This window comes from Aspergillus melleus (assembly GCF_016097325.1).
Source record: "Aspergillus melleus strain CBS 546.65 chromosome Unknown contig3, whole genome shotgun sequence".
NCBI classification, from domain to species: Eukaryota; Fungi; Ascomycota; class Eurotiomycetes; order Eurotiales; family Aspergillaceae; genus Aspergillus; species Aspergillus melleus.
Window position 1 is genome coordinate 2,278,191 of NW_025763372.1, and position 18,307 is coordinate 2,296,497.

The following is an 18,307-nucleotide window of genomic DNA, read 5'->3' on the forward strand; positions in this document are numbered from 1 at the left end:
CAATATTCTTCCCAGCCGTGGACAAAATGGACAGTGTACTCCATTCAAGCCATACACACAATTCACAAAATCTACAAACAGGACGAGCATCATCCCCAGACCAAGGAAATGGCACGGCGTTCGTTGCCTGAAGAATGTGGTTGAAAGTGACGTCAGGGCGATGATGTAATCCCCACGTCTGTTTCTGCTTTGCCTCTGCCTTCTAGAGCTTCGACTGATTGAATCACTCCCTTTAAAAGCTTCAAAGCTTCATCACTCTTGTATATTGTGACTTCTACATTCACTCGCTAGATAGTTTGACTGTCGTACATACGCTCACTCCATCATGGATGTATGTCTGAACGCAAGCGCCCGCTATTCCCCTCTTTAAGAACGCAGAGCTAGAAGCAAGCTAACACGCAATGGTTCACAGGTCTTCTACGCCTACACATACTCTACAGCCGGATGGCTAGCTCTGCAGAGCGTCCCTCTGGTCACAGTCCCAGAAATGATGACAACCATGTTATCCGAGGAAACCAGACCGCCTACCTGTGAGTGTTCTCGCCAGGTTGACTCGACCTACGACAAACAGAATCCAGGATGTCCAATGCTGACTGCATACAGCGGTCGAGGTGTATTTCGCCCGTTGTCTCGGCTTCAATCTATTCACGCTCGCCATTTTGGTCGTGATGTTGACGGGCTCCGTCCCCTTGACTTCCAGCGTTGTTGAACCAGTGACAACGGACGATTCTGACCCCAAGGCTCCGTATGCGGTGCCCACTTTGATCGTGACCACCATCTCCAACGGCCTCTCAGCATTCTATGCGTATTCGCGCTGGACAACCTCTGACCAGGTCGCTTTTGCCATCGGAATGTCCGGATACGCGCTGCTGGCAGCCGTGGGGCTATGGTGCATCCTTTTCGCGAGCAGTAACGGGAAAATCAGCCGAAAGACAGGGGCCGACAAGAGAACCGCCGGATTTCCGTTCAAGAACCAGGAGGCAGCCAAGAAACATGCTGGGAAGAAGAGTTCGTGAGCAGGGAAGAGATGCAGGTGCGACATGGGGCCCTGGGACTTGTGTACGGTGGACGAACAGGTTGCATTAAGCTCCACCGGAGTAAAGGATGAATATGGACTTATTTGCGGGCGGCGTAAGAACCTTGGGGGTGTCATGATCCGGTGGCTGAAATCCCTCGGAGTCTATTTTGGTGGCATTCGCGCCGGCCAATGACGCTATCTTGACCGGTCTTGATTACATGCGTGAGGTTTTAATCTAATCGGACATCTGTTCCTATTCTTGGCTGCAGGGCCTGCCCCTGTTCGGTCTATGCCCCGGCCCTTTGTTGCATAATATCACCTCATATCTTCTCAACCGGTCCTAATATTGTGTATTCCTTTGGCAATATGACGGTAGCTGCAGTCATCCCCCTAATGTGATTTACCTGCTGTATCTTGGGACTGCATTCTGTGCTCAGTCGAATGAAGAGGCGTAGATGAGGCGAGAGTAAAAAGAGAAAGGGCCTTTGCTATCTGTGGGCTTCTCCACCGTCCAACATGAAGAGACCACCTGAGCGTGAAGTAGGTACGGAGTAGCTGAAGGTGAGCAGGGGTCTAAAGTGCAACCACCCTCGACTGGATTGTAGGGCAGCACGTCAGTTTAGATGTTCCTGCGTGCTGAAGGCCTCTTAGTCCCTCAATCTCCTGACCAGAGAGCGCTCATTCTCCACTTCTGGAGGACACTGATTCTCTGCATTTCCCTTTTGAGCTATGACATGTGTTAATCCCCCTTGTTGTGTTCCTTAATCAGTGTGATTTGTCGGTGCGATGTTCTGCGTAACAGTGCCAAGCTTGCATGTCCGAGGGCTGCATCTCGAGAGAACGGGTGCCTGAAGTTATTTTGTTTTGTCTTTTATTTCCTGCCCCCTATCGCGTACACCTCGTTGCAACCTCGACTAGGTGGTGTAGTCAGGTTGAACGACTAGATTCGAATCATCGAATCATCGCCTACAGAGGGATAAATGAGGTATCCGAGTTTGAAATCCGCGAGGGGAGGGGTATTGAATACCACCAGTCCGAATCATACCCCGTGGCAGGGTACCAGGAGTATCATCAAGCTGTGCAGGCCGTCGGAGTCCCTTCGATCGACTCCACTCGCGACTTGGCATCTGATCCCGTTTACGGCAAGAGATCTTCATGATCGATCGGAAGTCTTGGCCAGGGACTAGTAAGGAGTAAGGAGACCGGAGAGGGGAAAGGCTGAGGAATGTCCATGAGGGAGCAGAGGGACCGTGATGGCCTCAAATCAGCTAAAGTTGGCAATAGCGGGGAAGGAGCAAGCCGTCAGCCCATTTCTAATCAAGGGAATTAATCTGAATGCCTGAGGACCAACGGACGCCCGAAGGAGCGACGCACGCCAAGCCCGCGTGACTGCAACCTCAGGCCTGTCATCTCCATCCTCGCCAATCAGCCAGATTAACGGGCCCAACTTCCACTTCGACTTCACCTTAACAGCTGATGCTAATCCCGCCACTAGTCTCACTTGTTGTCCACATCCCCCCCCCCCCCCGGACGGAAATCCCCGAATTACCCGGAAGACCCGCATCTCTTACTTTCTTTTGTTACAAGTCCTTTGTCAGTTATCAGTGTATCAGCTATCAACTATCACGCCGTCGTGTCTGACCGTCCGCGTCTTGGCTCGATGAATGGCCAAAATGCAATCCCCCCTGCATCCCAGTCAGCAGCCGGTCTTCCCGTTGGCAAGCATCGCCTTTCGCGCCAAGAGGATGTGGTCTTTGCTTCTGGATTCCGGATTCTGATTCATGCACCCAGCAACTGAAGTTATGACTGAACCGGGTTGGTGCGAGCTAACCACCACGGGACCCACGCTTTCCCTTCTCATCTGCAGGGTATGCATCTTAAAGACATCGCCAATGGTCATTCGCGATTCCATATTAGCTTCCCGGGCCTAGAGGATCTTGCAATGCCGCCCGTCCCCGCTCGATAGCCCTCTCGCCAGTCATCTCCTCTGGAGGTCCGTTGCGTCCCTTGATGCCAAGTCCCAAGGCTCTCCGGACTCCCGGCGGCGCACTCGCACCCTTCAAAGATGCCCTGGACGGTATGCACCTAGGCTTCAACGGTTAACGGGCTGCTGAATGCTGAGCCGTCGTGATTGGCGGCCTGCTTGCCCATGTCGGCGTATCGTTATCTCCGATGATTCTTGCGTAACGTGGAGAGGGAAACAACTCTGGCCATCGCCCTTCTGCATGGGGGGTTGAGCGCTTTTTTCCCCCTTGGTTGCCTTTACTTCCTATTGGCCTCGCCAATTTAGCTTCGCGGGAGGTGCATCTGATATGCTCCGGCCCTGGTGGCATCAGGCGACCCCCTCTTCTCTTCCCCTTGCACCCCCCTCCCTACGCAGGAAAGCACATGCCGTGCTTGTGTCTAGTTTGGTGTAGCACCAGAATTTGCTTAACTTCATCCTCGGGAGAGGAGGGGAAAGGGCGACTAATGCTTATCGCCACTATCTTAGCCCGTGTACGATCCCGTGTTGCAGCCTTGTTTAATCCGACAGCTCTGGATGGCCAACACTAGCTTTGTGACTTGATAGGCGAGACCAGCTTTGTATCCTGGCGTGCAACCCTGGGCACTTTACTGTTTTCGTGCTCGCTGTCCAGATGCCGGGTCTTGTCCTAAATGATCCCAGTAGGCTATCATTCGCCCGTCCAATCAATTCGGCGCGTCCATCATCGATTTTCTAAAATAAAATAAAAGGAAGGGGGGGTGGGCAGCAGCGCATATCGCGTGAGAATGCCAAGTATTGAGACAGTCACACTGATGTCTAGGGACAAAGCGCTAGGGCTCCCCGCCCCTTGGGGTCTTCTTTGCGCCTCATTGGCACCAAAGTGGGACTGTATGTCGTTCGCCGGCGCAGTCAAAGGATGTCTGAAGGATTGAAGCTATACCACCTTCCCTACGAAGGTGAAGATCGTCGGAATACAGCTGAGGAGACCGGCCCGTGCTATCGTTGCGCAGGCATGGGGCTCCCCATTCGGTGCTGCTCAACATCTGCCCGGCGTTCCTGGTGACCCAGTAGAGTTGCTCGCCCGGCCTGGAGAGCGGATCGGTTTCCATGATGGTCATTGCTGTCTTTGGACTTCCAATGTCCACATCGGTCTTCTCACCTGCATCTTGTTCCCCACTGATAGTACCATTCCCAATGGGGTACAACGGAGTTGTCTGAAGATGCGATGTCACCTTGAGTGTTCTAACCATGCTCCTCGGGACACCTGCATCCTTGTCCCTCCCATGGTGCATGAGTGGCTTGATATCACGAAATTGACCTCGAAAGGGGAGAGGCAGGGTGCTCCGGAAAGTTATAAATACAGCCCGGATCCCGCGCATTCTTCTTCTCATCATCACACAGCTTCTGGTTCTCTGATCAGCACACTTGAACAGTTCTTCCAGCTCTCAAGCAGTCGACAATGCCTTCCTTCAAGCAGACTTTGCTCCTCCTTGGAGCTATGCTCCCCGCCGTCTTCGGTGCCCCCGTCGAGAACACCCGCCGGGCTTCCGAGAAGATCGCTGGAAAGTACATTGTCACTTTCAAGAGCGGCATCGACACCGCCAAGATCGAGCAGCACACCACCTGGGCTACCAACATCCACAAGCGCAACCTTGCCCGCCGTGATGCTTCCGATGACTCCGACCTCCCCGTCGGTATCGAGAAGAACTTCAAGATCAAGAACTTCGCCGCCTACTTCGGTTCCTTCGATGACTCTACCATCGAGGAGATCCGCAAGAGCGCCGATGTACGTTTTGGCCTTAAACGAAGTATGAAAAATGGAACCAGCTGTGCTAATCTGCCTTTAGGTTGCTCACATCGAGGAGGACCAGGTCTGGTACCTCGATGCTCTGACCACCCAGACCGGTGCTACTTGGGGCCTGGGTTCCATCTCGCACAAGGGTGAATCCAGCACTAGCTACGTCTACGACTCCAGCGCCGGCGAGGGCACCTACGGCTACGTCGTTGACACCGGTATCAACGTCGACCACAGCGAGTTCGGCGGCCGTGCGAGCCTCGCCTACAACGCCGTTGGAGGCCAGCACGTTGACAGCGTCGGCCACGGAACTCACGTTGCCGGCACCATTGGTGGCAAGACCTACGGTGTCTCCAAGAAGGCCAACCTTCTCTCCGTCAAGGTCTTCCAGGGCGAATCTTCTTCTACCTCCATCATTCTTGACGGATACAACTGGGCCGCCAACGACATCGTGAGCAAGTCCCGTACCGGAAAGGCCGCCATCAACCTGTCTCTCGGTCAGTTAGCTTCTATCTCTGCAAATTGGGAGATTCACGGTTGCTAATTTCTTTTCACAGGTGGTGGATACTCCTATGCCTTCAACCAGGCTGTCGAGAACGCCTTCGATGAGGGTGTCCTGACCGTTGTCGCCGCCGGTAACGAGAACGTACGTGTTCCAACTCCCCGACCACTATCCCATCGCGGATTAAGCTAATTCAAACCATTTAGTCCGATGCTGGCGACACCAGCCCTGCCTCTGCCCCCAACGCCTTGACCGTCGCTGCTAGCACCAACCGCAACGCCCGTGCCTCTTTCTCCAACTACGGCTCCGTCGTTGATGTCTTCGCTCCCGGCCAGGACATCAAGTCTGCCTGGATCGGCAGCAGCTCTGCCACCAACACCATCTCCGGTACCTCCATGGCTACTCCCCACATCGTTGGTCTGGCCATCTACCTGCAGGCTCTGGAGGGTCTCACCAGCCCCGCTGCCGTCACCAAGCGCATCAAGGAGCTCGCTACCTCCGGTGTTGTCACCGATGTCAAGGGCAGCCCTAACCTCCTTGCCTACAACGGCGCTGCTTAAGCTCAGAACTAGAGCTCAAATCCCAGAAACTAGCTCTCCGCTAGCGTTACTTGGGACGACAGTGATGATGATGATGATGATGTATAAAGAGGGGAATTGACATAGATTGAAGTATATAGTCGATCACGAGGGGAATCTTTTCATGAAGACTCATGGGTACAGTACATATATGGACCTATACATAGTTTGTTTGCAGACCAATCAAGACATCTTTCTGCTTTCAGAGGGGCCGTTGCCATCACGTAAATGAAGAGAGCTTGCTCCATCTTTACTCCACGCCTCGTGACTACCTATTCAACATGGGACTTCTCGCCCTGTCATCGATCCATGGAGTTTTCAACCCTTCGGCAGGAAAACACATGCCATCTGAACTCTTGTCTCTTTACGTTGCCGCGCCATAAAACCGGGGTTTCCACATACCTCACCCAGCACAGAACAAGAATGAGAATCGTCGATCCAGCAAGAATGCGGGTCTTTACCCCCCCGAAACGAGCGACGAGACTACAAAGGGGCCGAGAGTGACGACTGCCTCGACGGTGATGAGAACTGCAATAGATGCTGACTGGACCAGCCGGTCAGTTACACCCACAATCACGGCGATCAACTAGGGAGTGTCACGATGACAGATGGGCGGATACTTGCAAGCTCGACGCCCCCTTCGCGGTTTGACGAGCTCGGGTCTCTCCTAACAGTTTTCGTGCCTGGTTTTATAAGCGCAAACCATGCTGCCGAATTCTTCAAGATGCGCCCTGTCCTGCCTGTCCATCTCTTCCTCTTTCTCTCTCTCGTGTTCTCTCCTTCTATCTCTCTCTTCCCTGCTCCCGTTCTTTGAATCCCGTTGAGTCCTTCGCATGAAAGCTGGTTCCGTGGGCCGAGAGACAACCATGTCGGAAGTGCAAAAATCCCCGGTTGTGGTGGACAAGGACGTTCTGGAACCATATTTGTCCGAATTCAGGCTGCAAGTGGCCTGCGATGGTTTTCATATTCAATGGGCCAAAGGAAATCCTCACCATCCTCGGAATTGGAGCTTGCTTCGCAAGGTTCACGATGCTAGCTTGATCATCTTCCTGGAGCTTTTTACGTACGTTGATGTTTTCCCGTGCCGATAGAGCTGAAATTACTAGCTGACACGGACGATTATGCAGGACTGCGATCAGCACCGCTGGTGTACGTTCCCTCGTTCTCATCAGGCCAGCATCGGGTTGAGCTTGCCCCTGGAGACCAGACCAGAGTGCTGACAGCTGCAGTCAACGATCGCCCACGATGCCGCCGGGGAATTTGGCATTCGAAAAGAGCTGTCTCTCTTTCTCTTCGTCTCCATGTCCGTTTCACACCTTTTGCCAATCCGTGGAGTTTCGCCTGCGCACCTGCAGCCATACAAGAGTCTGTTATTTTTCTGATGAGTACGTGGATTCTAGATATTTACTGGGCCAGGGCATCGGTGCCATCATCTTTCCCCCATACTCGGAGGCGTTCGGACGCAAAAAGCTGTATATCGTCAGTACAGCCTTGTACAGCATTGCCTGCGCCATCGTGGCCTCTGTTCACAGCCTTTCCGGCGTCGTCATCGGTCGCCTCGTCAGCGGGTTCCTCTCAGCCATTCCGACCACCGTGGTGATGGGTAGTATTGAAGACATGTTCAATTCGAAGGATCGGGTCTGGATGGTATGCTGCTGGGCTGTGGTGTCGAACTTGGGGCTGATCGTCGGGCCCATCATGAGCACATTTGTCACGGCGGATCTGGGGTGGTAAGTGCGAAGGTCCCCTTAATATCAAAATGAACAACGTTGGTTGACCATGAATTGCAGGAGATGGTTGTTCTATATCGCCACGATGGTGACCGGCGGCCTGGCTATCCTCCTGTTGGGTATCCGCGAATCACGTCCGTCGCTGGCATTGGCAAAGGAAGTTGCAAAGCTTCGCGAAGTCACGCAGATTGAGACACTCGAGGGCCTGAATCCCGACGAGACGCCGGATTGGCAGACCTTTGTTCGGATTGCGCTGTGCCGACCGGCGCGACTCTTCTTCACCGAGCTCATCGTTTTCATCGTATCTATCATGAGTGCCGTCGCCATCGCCCTGGTGTACCTGTTCACGGAGGTTCTGCCTCCCGTCTACAAGGACATGGGCTTCAGTCCGAAGCATGCGTGTCTGCCTTTCCTGGCAATTGGAATCGGACTGGCATTTGGGGTTCTGACGCGTTGCCTTGATCTGCACATAATCAAGAAGCACCGTCAGCAGGGCCGTCCCCTGTTGCCTGAGCATAAGCTGGCTGGGTTCGGGATCGGAACGCCCATCCTGGCCGTGGGCCTCTGGGTCTTCGCATGGTGCATCCCGCCGGAGGTGACCAACGTCCACTGGACGGTGTCCGCTCTGGCGCTGGTGCTGATCGGATATTCCCTGAATGAGATAGACTACGTGCTAAGTGGATACCTCACGGACAGCTACCTGAGCTACGCCGCCAGCGGACTGGCGGCCCTGAGCGTGGTCCGGGCGTTGCTGTCGGCTGCTTTGCCACTCATCGCCGTGCCTATGTTCTCGAAATTGGGGGCCAACGTCGCGGTGTCGGTGCTGGCGGCCATCGCCACGGTGTTTTGTATAGTTCCGCCGTTGTTTTCGCGATTTGGGGAGGGGATTAGGGCTCGAAGTCAGTTTGCCAAGTATAGTTTGCGCATGTATAACCAGAATAGTATCGACGAGAATGGGTATTAGAATCACGCAAAGAGACTGGAGTCCTCGGTGGATAAACATGGATTGCGATTGAAGTGAAGTGAACAGAAGTGAAATGACGTATCATCGATCGAGTATGGAAGTTAACGCATTTAACACCAGAAACGTGTCGTTGTTTGCTTTCGGGAGTCTCCCATTGTGAATCAGGCTGAGATGACCAATGTATCGCGGTTTGATATTCCTCATTGTTTCTTTTCTTTTCTTGGAAGTCAATGATTACATAGAAAGGATCGACCGCCTTGCCGCTTCTAAAACCTCCCCGCCTTTTCCGTCGCCAACAAAAGCAGCATCCCTTCTCCATCTATCTAGATCCCTCGACTGTATCGCGCTCCTTTGGTTCTTCCTTCTGTTGATGATCTGTCCTGAAGATGGACAATTCAGAGCCCCTGCATTCCCTCGATATTCCGCGCCCGCTTGCCCCAGACTCGCTGTCTTGCGTTGCGGAAGACGCGTCGACGTTGGCCGCGGCGCAGGAACTGGAACAACAGCCCCAGTCGATTCAAGGACACGCGACCAGCGACAACGCCGTGGATGCGCACTCTCTACCACCCTTGCATCTGGATTCTGCTAGCATCGACCCATACGCATCGCAGCAATTGGAGGGAAATGGAGATCATCTGTCCCGAACGGCAGAACCATACAGCGCCCTCGTGAGATAACCCGCCTTTCCCTTGTGCCTTTGTGATTAGGTTCAATCTGTGTTTGTTCGTCGGCACCAGGGACTTTGGCTGTTTATCTCTGACGGATGTAGTCGCGCGATGAAGTCACTGCCTCACTGCAACAGCGACACCAGACCGAAACCGAGAACGATGTGTCGATCTTCGCGTCGAAAGAGAACGGGTACCTCCGCGATATGATGTCGGTGTTAGATCCGCCGGACCTGGACCTATGGAGGGAACGGCTCTTCAACGTCGACGAAACCCTTGTCCTAAGCGAAGAGCAGTAGGTGGATCTACTGCCTAAAAGCTTGCTAGAGAGAAGCTCACCCGGGTAACTGATCAGATTCCGAACCTATTTCCCACATGTCGATAATGTCTACTCGCATCGATCTACACAGCACTACAAGCGCAAGCCCCTGGTTTCCCACTACTGGGACTGTCGACTCAAAGGCCGACCTCCCGGAACCCCCAAGTCCGACGACCCCAACAAGAAGAAACGGAAACGCACCGCCCGACAGCGCGACCTCTGCGATGTCAAGATCAAGATCACCGAGTACTTCCCGGCCTACGGCGAGATGATCGGTCCGGATGCTATCGCTCATGGATTGGAGACGCCGACGCTATCGTCGGAGTCGCTGCCAGGCGTGAACACGTTATACCCGGGTCGGGGGCATTTGGGCGTCGAGCAGCAGTCGAGTTCTCAAGACAACCAGCCGTTCGGGGTTCTCACGCCCAATCCGCCCTTGCCCGAGGGCCATCCGGGGGCCAACGGACAGCGGTTTTTTACAGTCCAGCGCGTCAATGGGAACGGAGCCAATGGCAAGAACGACGGGGTGGGCGGAGGCCACCGCCATAGCTTGGAAGAAAGCGACCGGGTGAAAAAGAACAGTGTGCAGCGATATCTGTTGAAGGAGGCCAAAGAGCAGAAGAAAGCGACGGTGAGTCGCAGGTGTTGGTGTTGTTGGGCGCTTTTACGTCACTCGTGCTTTCCCCACTTCTTCGTCTCCTCTCCATCCCCTCATCCTCTTCATCTTCTTCCTGTTCTGCTCCTCAACCAAGTAACATCGACATTGAATTCGTCTTTGGACAATTGTTCTATTTTCATCCTTCTAACCCGATTTGTATAATACAGGCTCGAACGATGTCGGCTCAGAACCAGCAATCGCAGAGGACGTACCACACCAAGGCCACCGGCCAAGCCGCCGTGACCGCAGCAGAGCATGCAGGAGATCATGAGCTGAAACTGTATGGCAGTTGCTTCTGGTAAGCTCTGCTCTACCCACCAAGGCCACGGCTCTGTAACTAATCCCGCCCAGTCCTTTTGTGCAGCGTGTTTGGATCGCCCTTGAGGCCAAAGGTATCCCCTACCAGTACATTGAAGTCGACCCGTATCAGAAACCACCCGAGCTACTGGAGGTGAATCCAAGAGGGCTTGTTCCTGCCTTGCGCCATGGCAACTGGGGATCGTATGAAAGCTCGGTATTGATGGAATATGTATGATGATCACCTGTTTTTCGGCCAGGGCTCGACCGATCCTAACAAATCTTTATGCAGCTCGAAGACCTGAATGTCGGCCCGCCTCTTCTCCAGGGCAACGCACAATTGCGCGCTCACTGTCGACTCTGGACAGATTTTGTGAGTCCTGCCACCCGCTCATGGCTGCCATTTACTGACACGTGCAGATCAACCGCCATGTTGTGCCCAATTTCTATCGCGTTCTCCAAGAACAGAACGACCAGAAACAGATCCTGAATGCGCAGGAGCTCAAAGACGCGCTGGCCACGTTGGTTTCTGCCGCGAATCCGGAGGGACCTTTCTTTTTAGGCCCGAATCTCTCTTTTGTGGATGTTCAGATAGCGCCCTGGGTTCTTCGGCTGAGCCGCGCCCTCAAGCCGTACCGTGGCTGGCCGGACCCCGAAGCAGGCAGTCGCTGGGCCACTTGGGTCAACGCCATCGAAGATAACGAGCACATCAAAGCGACCGTGAGCACTAATGAGCTCTACCTTGATAGTTATGAAAGATATGCCCGTAAGTGATTTTGCCATACATGGTTTGGTTTTCGTCCCCAAGCTGACAGTCTTGCTCTCAGAGAACCGTCCCAACACTTCTCAGCTTGCAAATGCGATCAACTCCGGAAGAGGCCTTCCGTAATTCTTAGCGAAATTGAAAGACGTGGTTGCTGTGAAACCCGGACTTGCCCGGGATCGGCACCCGTGCAAGTCCAAAGTAGTCTCATTAACCCCCTCTGGCACCCCGGCTGCCAGACCGGAAACCACCTCTGCCACTAGCATCCGGACCTCGTGGACTGCGGATCGGCTGTCGGGGAGATGACGGGTCGTTTGCACCCCGATCCCCCGTCTGCGGTCTCTCTTTCCGCGGCACATAGGACGAGTTCTGCTTGGCAGGAGACCCTGGGTCGTAGAGCTGTTTCGACCTCCCCGATGTACTAGAGGAATCCCTCTTGTTGTTGTTGTTGTTATTGCTGTCTCTGCCGTTCCCGCGACTCCGACCTTTGCCTCGGCCCTCGTTTTGTTTTGGCGGGGTTCCACTGCGCGGGGAAGATGCACCTGAGGTCGTTGCGGAGGGGCTTCCGAAGAGTCTCTCGCGCACTTCTTCGTACTTCCGTTGCTTCTCCTCGCGGTTGCGCAAGGCGATGGCGTGGCGTTCTTCAGGGCTCGGCTCGGGCGGCTTCGATTCATCGTCCGAGTCGTCCTCGGCGCCATGATTCAAGCCTAGGCGCCCGACACCGGCTGTGGTCGCGTCGACGGTGGAAGACGATTGTCGCGAGGGCGGGTTGCGACTGAGAAGAGTCACCGTGGGTTTGTATTCTTGCTTGAGCGGGACGTCGGATCGAGATTCTAAGAAGTGAAACGTTTGGGGGGATTCTCTATACGGGAGAGGGAGATGCCGGTCAGAATATAAGTTGCGCGCCTAGACGAGGGTTTTAATTATTCAATCGAGATGCGTACGCTTCGGCCCACAGTTGGCGGTTAAACTCGGCTTGCTGTGCTCTGCGCTGGGCTTTGGAGACTTTGGAGGAGATCTTCTTCTCCGGCGGAGGCGGGGTCGGGTCGGTGGACAATCTCTGTAGCGACGCGGAGTTCCCAGTCAGCCCGGAACAATTGAGTAGTCGAGATTGGCACGGTGACACGGTAAATACATACATCGGCTTGACTTTCCCAGTCATCTTCCCAAGCGTCGGGACCTGCGAGTGCAGACGAAGGCTGTGCGCTCATGATCGCCAGAGGTACGGGAAAGGAAAACGCAAAGATTTGGCTGTATATAGAATATGCAGAGATCAGGAAATTGAGAGAAGACCAAAAATGGGCGAATGTCTCCAAAAACGGGGATTGCGAGGAAGAGAGGAAGGAAACGACAGGACTCTATAATAATGGCGATGTGAAGGGAAAAAGAGACGAAGACCGGAAGAATCCCCAACCGGGGAAAATCGTTGTTGCCGCCGCTTAGTTAGCCAAGGTGACCCTCTTCTTCTTCCGCCTGCTTTGTCTCCGCGATCTTCTCTCCGATCAAATCAAACTACGCTACGGAGTACATCCCGCCATGGCTACTACCGGTATGTTCCTCTCTTCCGCTCGAGATGCTCGCCATTTCAAACTGTGACTCCTTCGTTGTTCATGATCAGAAATTCTGCCTCGCATTGACCATCAACATCTAACCCGTCTACGATCTCCGCAACCCACGTCACTCCGTTCCTCTTGACTTCATTGATCTAACTCACGGTCCTCCTCCATAGATCCCGACGGAGACTCACAGATGGCCTCCTCCCCGGAGTCCGCACATATCCCCTCTGACGGTTCGCAAGCCGGATCTCGCACTCCAACCCGAAACATCCCCAACCCGCCGGTCGGAGGTCTCTCCGAACTATCCCCGCCGGGGTCCCAGACTCAAACCACCTCGAGCAAGCTAGGCAGCGGTGCTCCTGGGACTAAGTCGGGCTCTACAGCACCAGAGGATCAACCGGGAGCCAAGTGGTTAAATAAGCGGGCAGAGGAGGAATACCAGCGTGCGATGGAGCTTGTGGTGGATAAGGATTTCAATCTAGGTGAGTGTCTTCTGCCATTGTGTTCTGCCCAGACACTAATATGAATTGAAATCCTTCAGATGAGTTCGGAGATCCGTTTGATGAGAGGGATATGCAGGCAAAGACATTTTGAAAGTGAATCGATGCATGGCCGGATGGCTGTATGAGAACTAGATCTACGGTGGATAGAGATATTAGGCACTCCCCTGTTGGGTCTCAGTTTAAAATGAATAATGAGAAACGATGATTATGAATCACCTTTCAATCTGATTGACTGAAAAAGGATGCATGGGTCTAGACTGGTGTGTTGAAGCAATGTATGGGGAAGGACGTTGGCACAGCAACGGTCCCGCAACCGTTTGAGCCCCATCAATTCTTTGTTTTTGTCTCCACGAGCTTCTTCATCTTCATCTCGACACCGTCGCCTTCAATTTCCTCCCATCTTCGCCTTATCTTAGTTTCACCTTTTCTCCCTAGTCGCCCGACGCTTTTCTTTATCTTCTCCTTTCTATCTATCGGCTACCATTCTCCTGGTTTTGACGTCACCAACTCGGCGCATCCAAACATTCTTCGCGTCGCAGCCCAACAATGTCCACCAACGACGCTGCGCTGCCATCTCCACCGTCATGGTAAGTCGCTTTCCACGAGCATTCCAAGGAGGGATGTCGACAGAGAGGGGAGTGATGCTCTCTGGGTGTCAGGAAAACGAACGTTTTGACGTGTTCCACGAACCCCTTTTCCGTGTCCCTACAAGTTTTGTCGTCATTCTGATCCGTAGACATTTTCCAAATCACCATCGATCGCTAACTTCATTGGTATCTTCTTTATCTTCAGCTCACTCGACAATCCCAATCTCGCCCATCTTCACGAGGACCGCCGGTTCCGGTTCACCCCCGTCAAGGCCACCCGGGACGTGCCTCGTGTTTGGGATCGCAAGCCCTCGACTCCGTTCCTGTCGCGTCCCCGGTCCCGGAAGGTGTGGAAGCGCTTTCGTTCCTCGTTTAACAGTATGAAGGCGCTGCAGCGGCTGGTCGCGACTGAGCGCGAGTCCGTCGACGAGGACCTCTACTTCACCGAGATCAACACGTCGCGAAATGCGACCACCATGCGCGGCGTCAAACGACGCTGCTTCTCACTGGAGGAGGATACCGATGAGACGGCATCGCGTGGTCGGTCATTCCTGGAAACGAAATGGGAGTCTAATATAATCATCGGGCGACGACGTAAGTCACTATCCATTATGCTTTCGTTCATGCTATTTTGGTGTTGTTTTTGTTTTCCTTTTATAAGCCCGATTGGGGTCTACGCATACTGCAACCAATCACCAAGCCAAAACTAACCGTTAGCAGGCAAGATCCCGACAAACTACGGTCTCGTGGACGAGCCCGAGCCTATTACCATCGAGATGGTGCAGCCTCGAGAACCGCAGGATGAAATCAGTGATGATGAGATCGCATCGGATACGTCCACGTTGGTCGCGCAAACTTCCGTGGAACAGGACGAATCCCGGGCGGCCACCACGGCGTTGGCGCCGCTGGTAGCCTATCCCCGCTTGCTACATGGCCAATCCACTGATACCCCGAGTGAGACGGATGAGGCCGCCGCCGACATAAAAGAAACGGCGGATATTCCCTCGCAAGAAGTAAATGAACAAGGTTCCCCGTTACGGCACGACAGCGAGAACACGGACTCGACTGCGACTGTGACGACCACGACCGAGCCTGAGGATGCACCGCTAGATGCGACCATGACGGATGATAAAAAGGCTGAACATCTAGAAGAGCCACCGAGCACCGAGAGCACCGATGAGAACGTCGCCACTGACGGTACTCCTGCTGTCGCACCTGCAGCTGCGCCCGCACCCGTTGAGGACCTGACTGCCGAACAAGAGTCGACCCTAGTGCGCTCGGCGCTACGAAGCTCGTTGGATGGGGAGGACGCCGCGCTGATCAACAACTTCCTCTCCAAGGCGAAAGCGAAACGTGAAGCCAAAGCGGCTCTGGTCACGCCGGAAACCGAAGAAGAAACTAATACCTCACCCCCAGCGGAGATCGAAGTCCCCGAAATGCCCACGCCGCCGCCATCTCGTCGGGCTTTGGAGGATCTTGACGCCAACTCTCCCTCCCCTCAGAAGTTTCAGTGCTCACCGATCAAGGGCTCGGTGAAGGATGTCAACGAGAACGACGAGCCGCTGCCGGCCAGCCCTCGTCGAAGCACACGAAGCACCAAACCGCCGCGAACGACAACCGGCGTTGTTCGCAACACATTCTCTCTGCGGCGAGCCAAAGGGACCGAGTTTGTCTTCCTCCAGCGTTCCGAGGCGCAGGAGCTGGCGTTGGCCACGCGGAAAAATACGCGCAACAACAAAGGCGAATCGGTTCCCCCTAAGTACACGCTGCAGAAGTTGGCGCAGCCATCCTCCGACTCCGAGCAGGTCGTGGCCGATGACGACAAGCCTGCACGGAAAGCTGGTCGTCCGGCCGCCGCGAAGAAGCGTGTCTCGTGGAATGAGCAGCTGGTCGAATATGAGGGGGAGCAAAATAATGGTGCGACGAAACACCGCGATGACGTTGGTGACCGAGGAGACCGGTTGCCGGGTCGCAAGTCCGAGAAAAGAAAGACGACCAGTAAACGCATCACTCGCTCGCAGGGCTCCCCCGACAGTGGTGGTGACGGGGCAACCACCGCGTCGACTACTGCACCCGCTACTGCAACCCCTCGCACGCGCCGTGTCCGACGCCTGGGAACCCCCAAGTCATCCACCACGGCTGCAGTCGCGTCCTTAGAATCGAGTCCGTCGTCATCGCCCTCGCCCAGTCCGGAGAAGCGTAAGAAGCTGACCCCTCGGTCGCCTCGCACGACGTTACTGGGGTCGTCTACGTCGAAGAAGGTGTCCAGTCGCAACAGCACGAGCAAGTCGTTGGACAGTAGCAGCTCGGGCAGAAGCGCCAGTATCTTCCAAACACATGCTGGATCTACGCCGATACCAAGAAGAATCCGATCGCGCGGTTAATGCTGAGCCATAATTTGCTTTCTACTGGAATGGCGTCGCTAATTGTTTCCCTGCTGGACGGGGCTCTCTATGATGAGATTAAAAGGTGGAAACGGGATACTGTACATAGTCATAATCTCAGGGATTTGAATGATCGTCGGGCTTGACAGGTTTGGGATAGCCGGTGTTCAGGCAGTGTTAGGGTGTTGGGATAGGATAGGATACCTTGCTTACAGCGCTTGTCATCAATTTCTTTCTAATTTTCTTTCTGATTCTGATATAATTCCAAGAAATCCGGGGGTTTCAACATGTGAATCGGGGAAGCCGTCTCCGCTTTCATCTAGAAGAGGACTACTAACTAGTCATGAACCCTGTATTGATTCTTCCCCTCCTTTAGCTGATCCTTGCCAACATCTCGCCTAACCTCCCTTATTCTTTCTTCCCCGCCAAACCTCCTCTTCGATTACCAAGAAACCCGAGAACCCGATCAGTCCACCCGTCAGAAAGGGTGCCGTTCGGAGTGAGCCAGGGGATAGCAATCCGAATCTCAATCCACAGAAATAACCACCCACACAAACAATAAAGAACTGTAGAGATGAAGTATGTAGTACAGATATGGAGCATGCCCCCCCCCCCTATATGATCCACCGTTCTCGACTCCAGACTCCATCCTTCCCACTCCATGCGAGTGCAAGTCCAACAGACATGTGGGATGGGCTGCCCTGCACTGCAACCTCCCTTGCCTTAGTCTACTCCATACCTGCCCATCTTACCTTCCTGGGTTACTGAATCGGTCACTAGATTCTAGGCAAGAGTAGAGTAGAGTAGCAGTACTAGTAAGATTGGTTGTATACTGGTATGAATCCGTAATACGAGTTACCGTCTTGTTCTGTTTTGTTTTGTCTGGGGTCAGGGTATTACCTACCTACTTTACTTCATGCTCTGGAGGTAGATTCTATTCGATAGGTTCTCTCTAGTTACATGTTACGGTGTACTGCATCTTTTACAGGGGGGGGGGGGGGGGGGTAAGACTAGGCCATTCCTACGCCTAGAATCGTCTAGTCAATACCAGCCGCTAAGTACTACTAGGGGGACTTGGTTCTGGACTAAAGGACTCGGGGAGATGCATGATGATATCATATGAGGTTTTTTGAACGTGAGTTTGAGTTTGGCACGGGAGACTGACTGTCAAATGAATACCTCGGAGAAAGGAAGAAGGTGAATTGGGTTTTCTGATGGAGGGGAGGGATGCCTTGTTTCAGGTGGGAGGGAGTGTCGTTTACAGGAAAGGGAGTTGGTCGAGGATGACTTGGCTTTGGTTCGAGACTTGGGTGTAGTCTCGTGGATCGTCGTGAAGATTGAAGACTGAAGAATGGAGACTTGAGGTAGGAAGAACTATGAGAGTGGATGTGATCTCCATGGATAGACACCGTACAGTACGTATGTGGATGTGGGTTGTAGATGCATGCATACCCCATATTCCATATTCCATATTCCAATACCTATACTAAGTGTAGTAGACCTACATAGTCACTACATAGCTGGAATCGCTATATCCAGCGATGACATGATACACAATATACGGACTCCTATCCAAAGTCAACTACGTAGCTATACCTACTCCTAGCGAGCGGTCTTTTTTCATAAGATGGCGTCGACCCGCATAATGTGGCTGCATAGCATACCAGTATACAAGGTGTATCCAAAGTCTACTCGTTCACTGGTCACACTCCATAGGGTACATGCTCATGGCTTGGAATGAACTCGCAAGAGTAGGTCGCAAGGAGGGATATCATAATAGACCGCCATATACCCCTTAATTCCATTTCAGCTCACAGATACCCTCATCTTGGCCCAAGTGGATGGATCTCCTCATTCCTATCCACCAGACCGATGACCGATGGCCGATGACCCGATCCCGAGCTCCAGTGTATCAGGATCTTCTTACCGAGATTGAGATAGTAGGTTTAACTACACGGATTTGTCCAATCTCAGCGAAGCTAGATAGAACGCCTCTTCAACCGG

The 18,307-nt window shown here is 53.5% G+C and overlaps 8 protein-coding genes across 8 annotated transcripts; 6 read left to right on the forward strand and 2 right to left on the reverse strand.

Moving 5' to 3' along the window:
* Nucleotides 1–325: 325 nt before the first annotated feature.
* On the forward strand, nucleotides 326–1,016 carry LDX57_005854 (uncharacterized protein; the record flags this gene model as incomplete). The annotated part of the gene is made up of 3 exons (XM_046087540.1): nucleotides 326–331; nucleotides 413–530; nucleotides 604–1,016. The coding sequence occupies 3 exons, from the start codon at nucleotides 326–328 to the stop codon at nucleotides 1,014–1,016; spliced, it is 537 nt and encodes a 178-aa protein (XP_045943507.1).
* A 3,340-nt stretch (nucleotides 1,017–4,356) lies between these two features.
* ALP1_1 (S8 family peptidase) lies at nucleotides 4,357–6,081 on the forward strand. The gene is made up of 4 exons (XM_046087541.1): nucleotides 4,357–4,788; nucleotides 4,850–5,294; nucleotides 5,355–5,443; nucleotides 5,506–6,081. Exons 1-4 carry the CDS (start codon nucleotides 4,462–4,464, stop codon nucleotides 5,857–5,859), a joined length of 1,215 nt encoding a protein of 404 aa, XP_045943508.1. The 5' UTR covers nucleotides 4,357–4,461; the 3' UTR covers nucleotides 5,860–6,081.
* Nucleotides 6,082–6,659: 578 nt separating this feature from the next.
* On the reverse strand, nucleotides 6,660–7,046 carry LDX57_005856 (uncharacterized protein; the record flags this gene model as incomplete). The annotated part of the gene is made up of 1 exon (XM_046087542.1): nucleotides 6,660–7,046. One exon carries the CDS (start codon nucleotides 7,044–7,046, stop codon nucleotides 6,660–6,662), a length of 387 nt encoding a protein of 128 aa, XP_045943509.1.
* Nucleotides 7,047–7,122: 76 nt separating this feature from the next.
* Nucleotides 7,123–8,571, forward strand: LDX57_005857 (putative MFS multidrug transporter; the record flags this gene model as incomplete). The annotated part of the gene is made up of 2 exons (XM_046087543.1): nucleotides 7,123–7,607; nucleotides 7,668–8,571. The coding sequence occupies 2 exons, from the start codon at nucleotides 7,123–7,125 to the stop codon at nucleotides 8,569–8,571; spliced, it is 1,389 nt and encodes a 462-aa protein (XP_045943510.1).
* A 386-nt stretch (nucleotides 8,572–8,957) lies between these two features.
* On the forward strand, nucleotides 8,958–11,399 carry LDX57_005858 (glutathione S-transferase family protein; the record flags this gene model as incomplete). Its single annotated transcript, XM_046087544.1, has 8 exons — nucleotides 8,958–9,239; nucleotides 9,341–9,531; nucleotides 9,592–10,186; nucleotides 10,381–10,511; nucleotides 10,565–10,742; nucleotides 10,803–10,883; nucleotides 10,931–11,276; nucleotides 11,338–11,399. The coding sequence occupies 8 exons, from the start codon at nucleotides 8,958–8,960 to the stop codon at nucleotides 11,397–11,399; spliced, it is 1,866 nt and encodes a 621-aa protein (XP_045943511.1).
* Nucleotides 11,400–11,483: 84 nt separating this feature from the next.
* On the reverse strand, nucleotides 11,484–12,484 carry LDX57_005859 (uncharacterized protein; the record flags this gene model as incomplete). The annotated part of the gene is made up of 3 exons (XM_046087545.1): nucleotides 11,484–12,135; nucleotides 12,218–12,333; nucleotides 12,413–12,484. The coding sequence occupies 3 exons, from the start codon at nucleotides 12,482–12,484 to the stop codon at nucleotides 11,484–11,486; spliced, it is 840 nt and encodes a 279-aa protein (XP_045943512.1).
* A 325-nt stretch (nucleotides 12,485–12,809) lies between these two features.
* On the forward strand, nucleotides 12,810–13,423 carry LDX57_005860 (uncharacterized protein; the record flags this gene model as incomplete). The annotated part of the gene is made up of 3 exons (XM_046087546.1): nucleotides 12,810–12,822; nucleotides 13,003–13,311; nucleotides 13,371–13,423. 3 exons carry the CDS (start codon nucleotides 12,810–12,812, stop codon nucleotides 13,421–13,423), a joined length of 375 nt encoding a protein of 124 aa, XP_045943513.1.
* A 455-nt stretch (nucleotides 13,424–13,878) lies between these two features.
* On the forward strand, nucleotides 13,879–16,303 carry LDX57_005861 (uncharacterized protein; the record flags this gene model as incomplete). Its single annotated transcript, XM_046087547.1, has 3 exons — nucleotides 13,879–13,919; nucleotides 14,125–14,513; nucleotides 14,640–16,303. 3 exons carry the CDS (start codon nucleotides 13,879–13,881, stop codon nucleotides 16,301–16,303), a joined length of 2,094 nt encoding a protein of 697 aa, XP_045943514.1.
* Nucleotides 16,304–18,307: the final 2,004 nt, after the last annotated feature.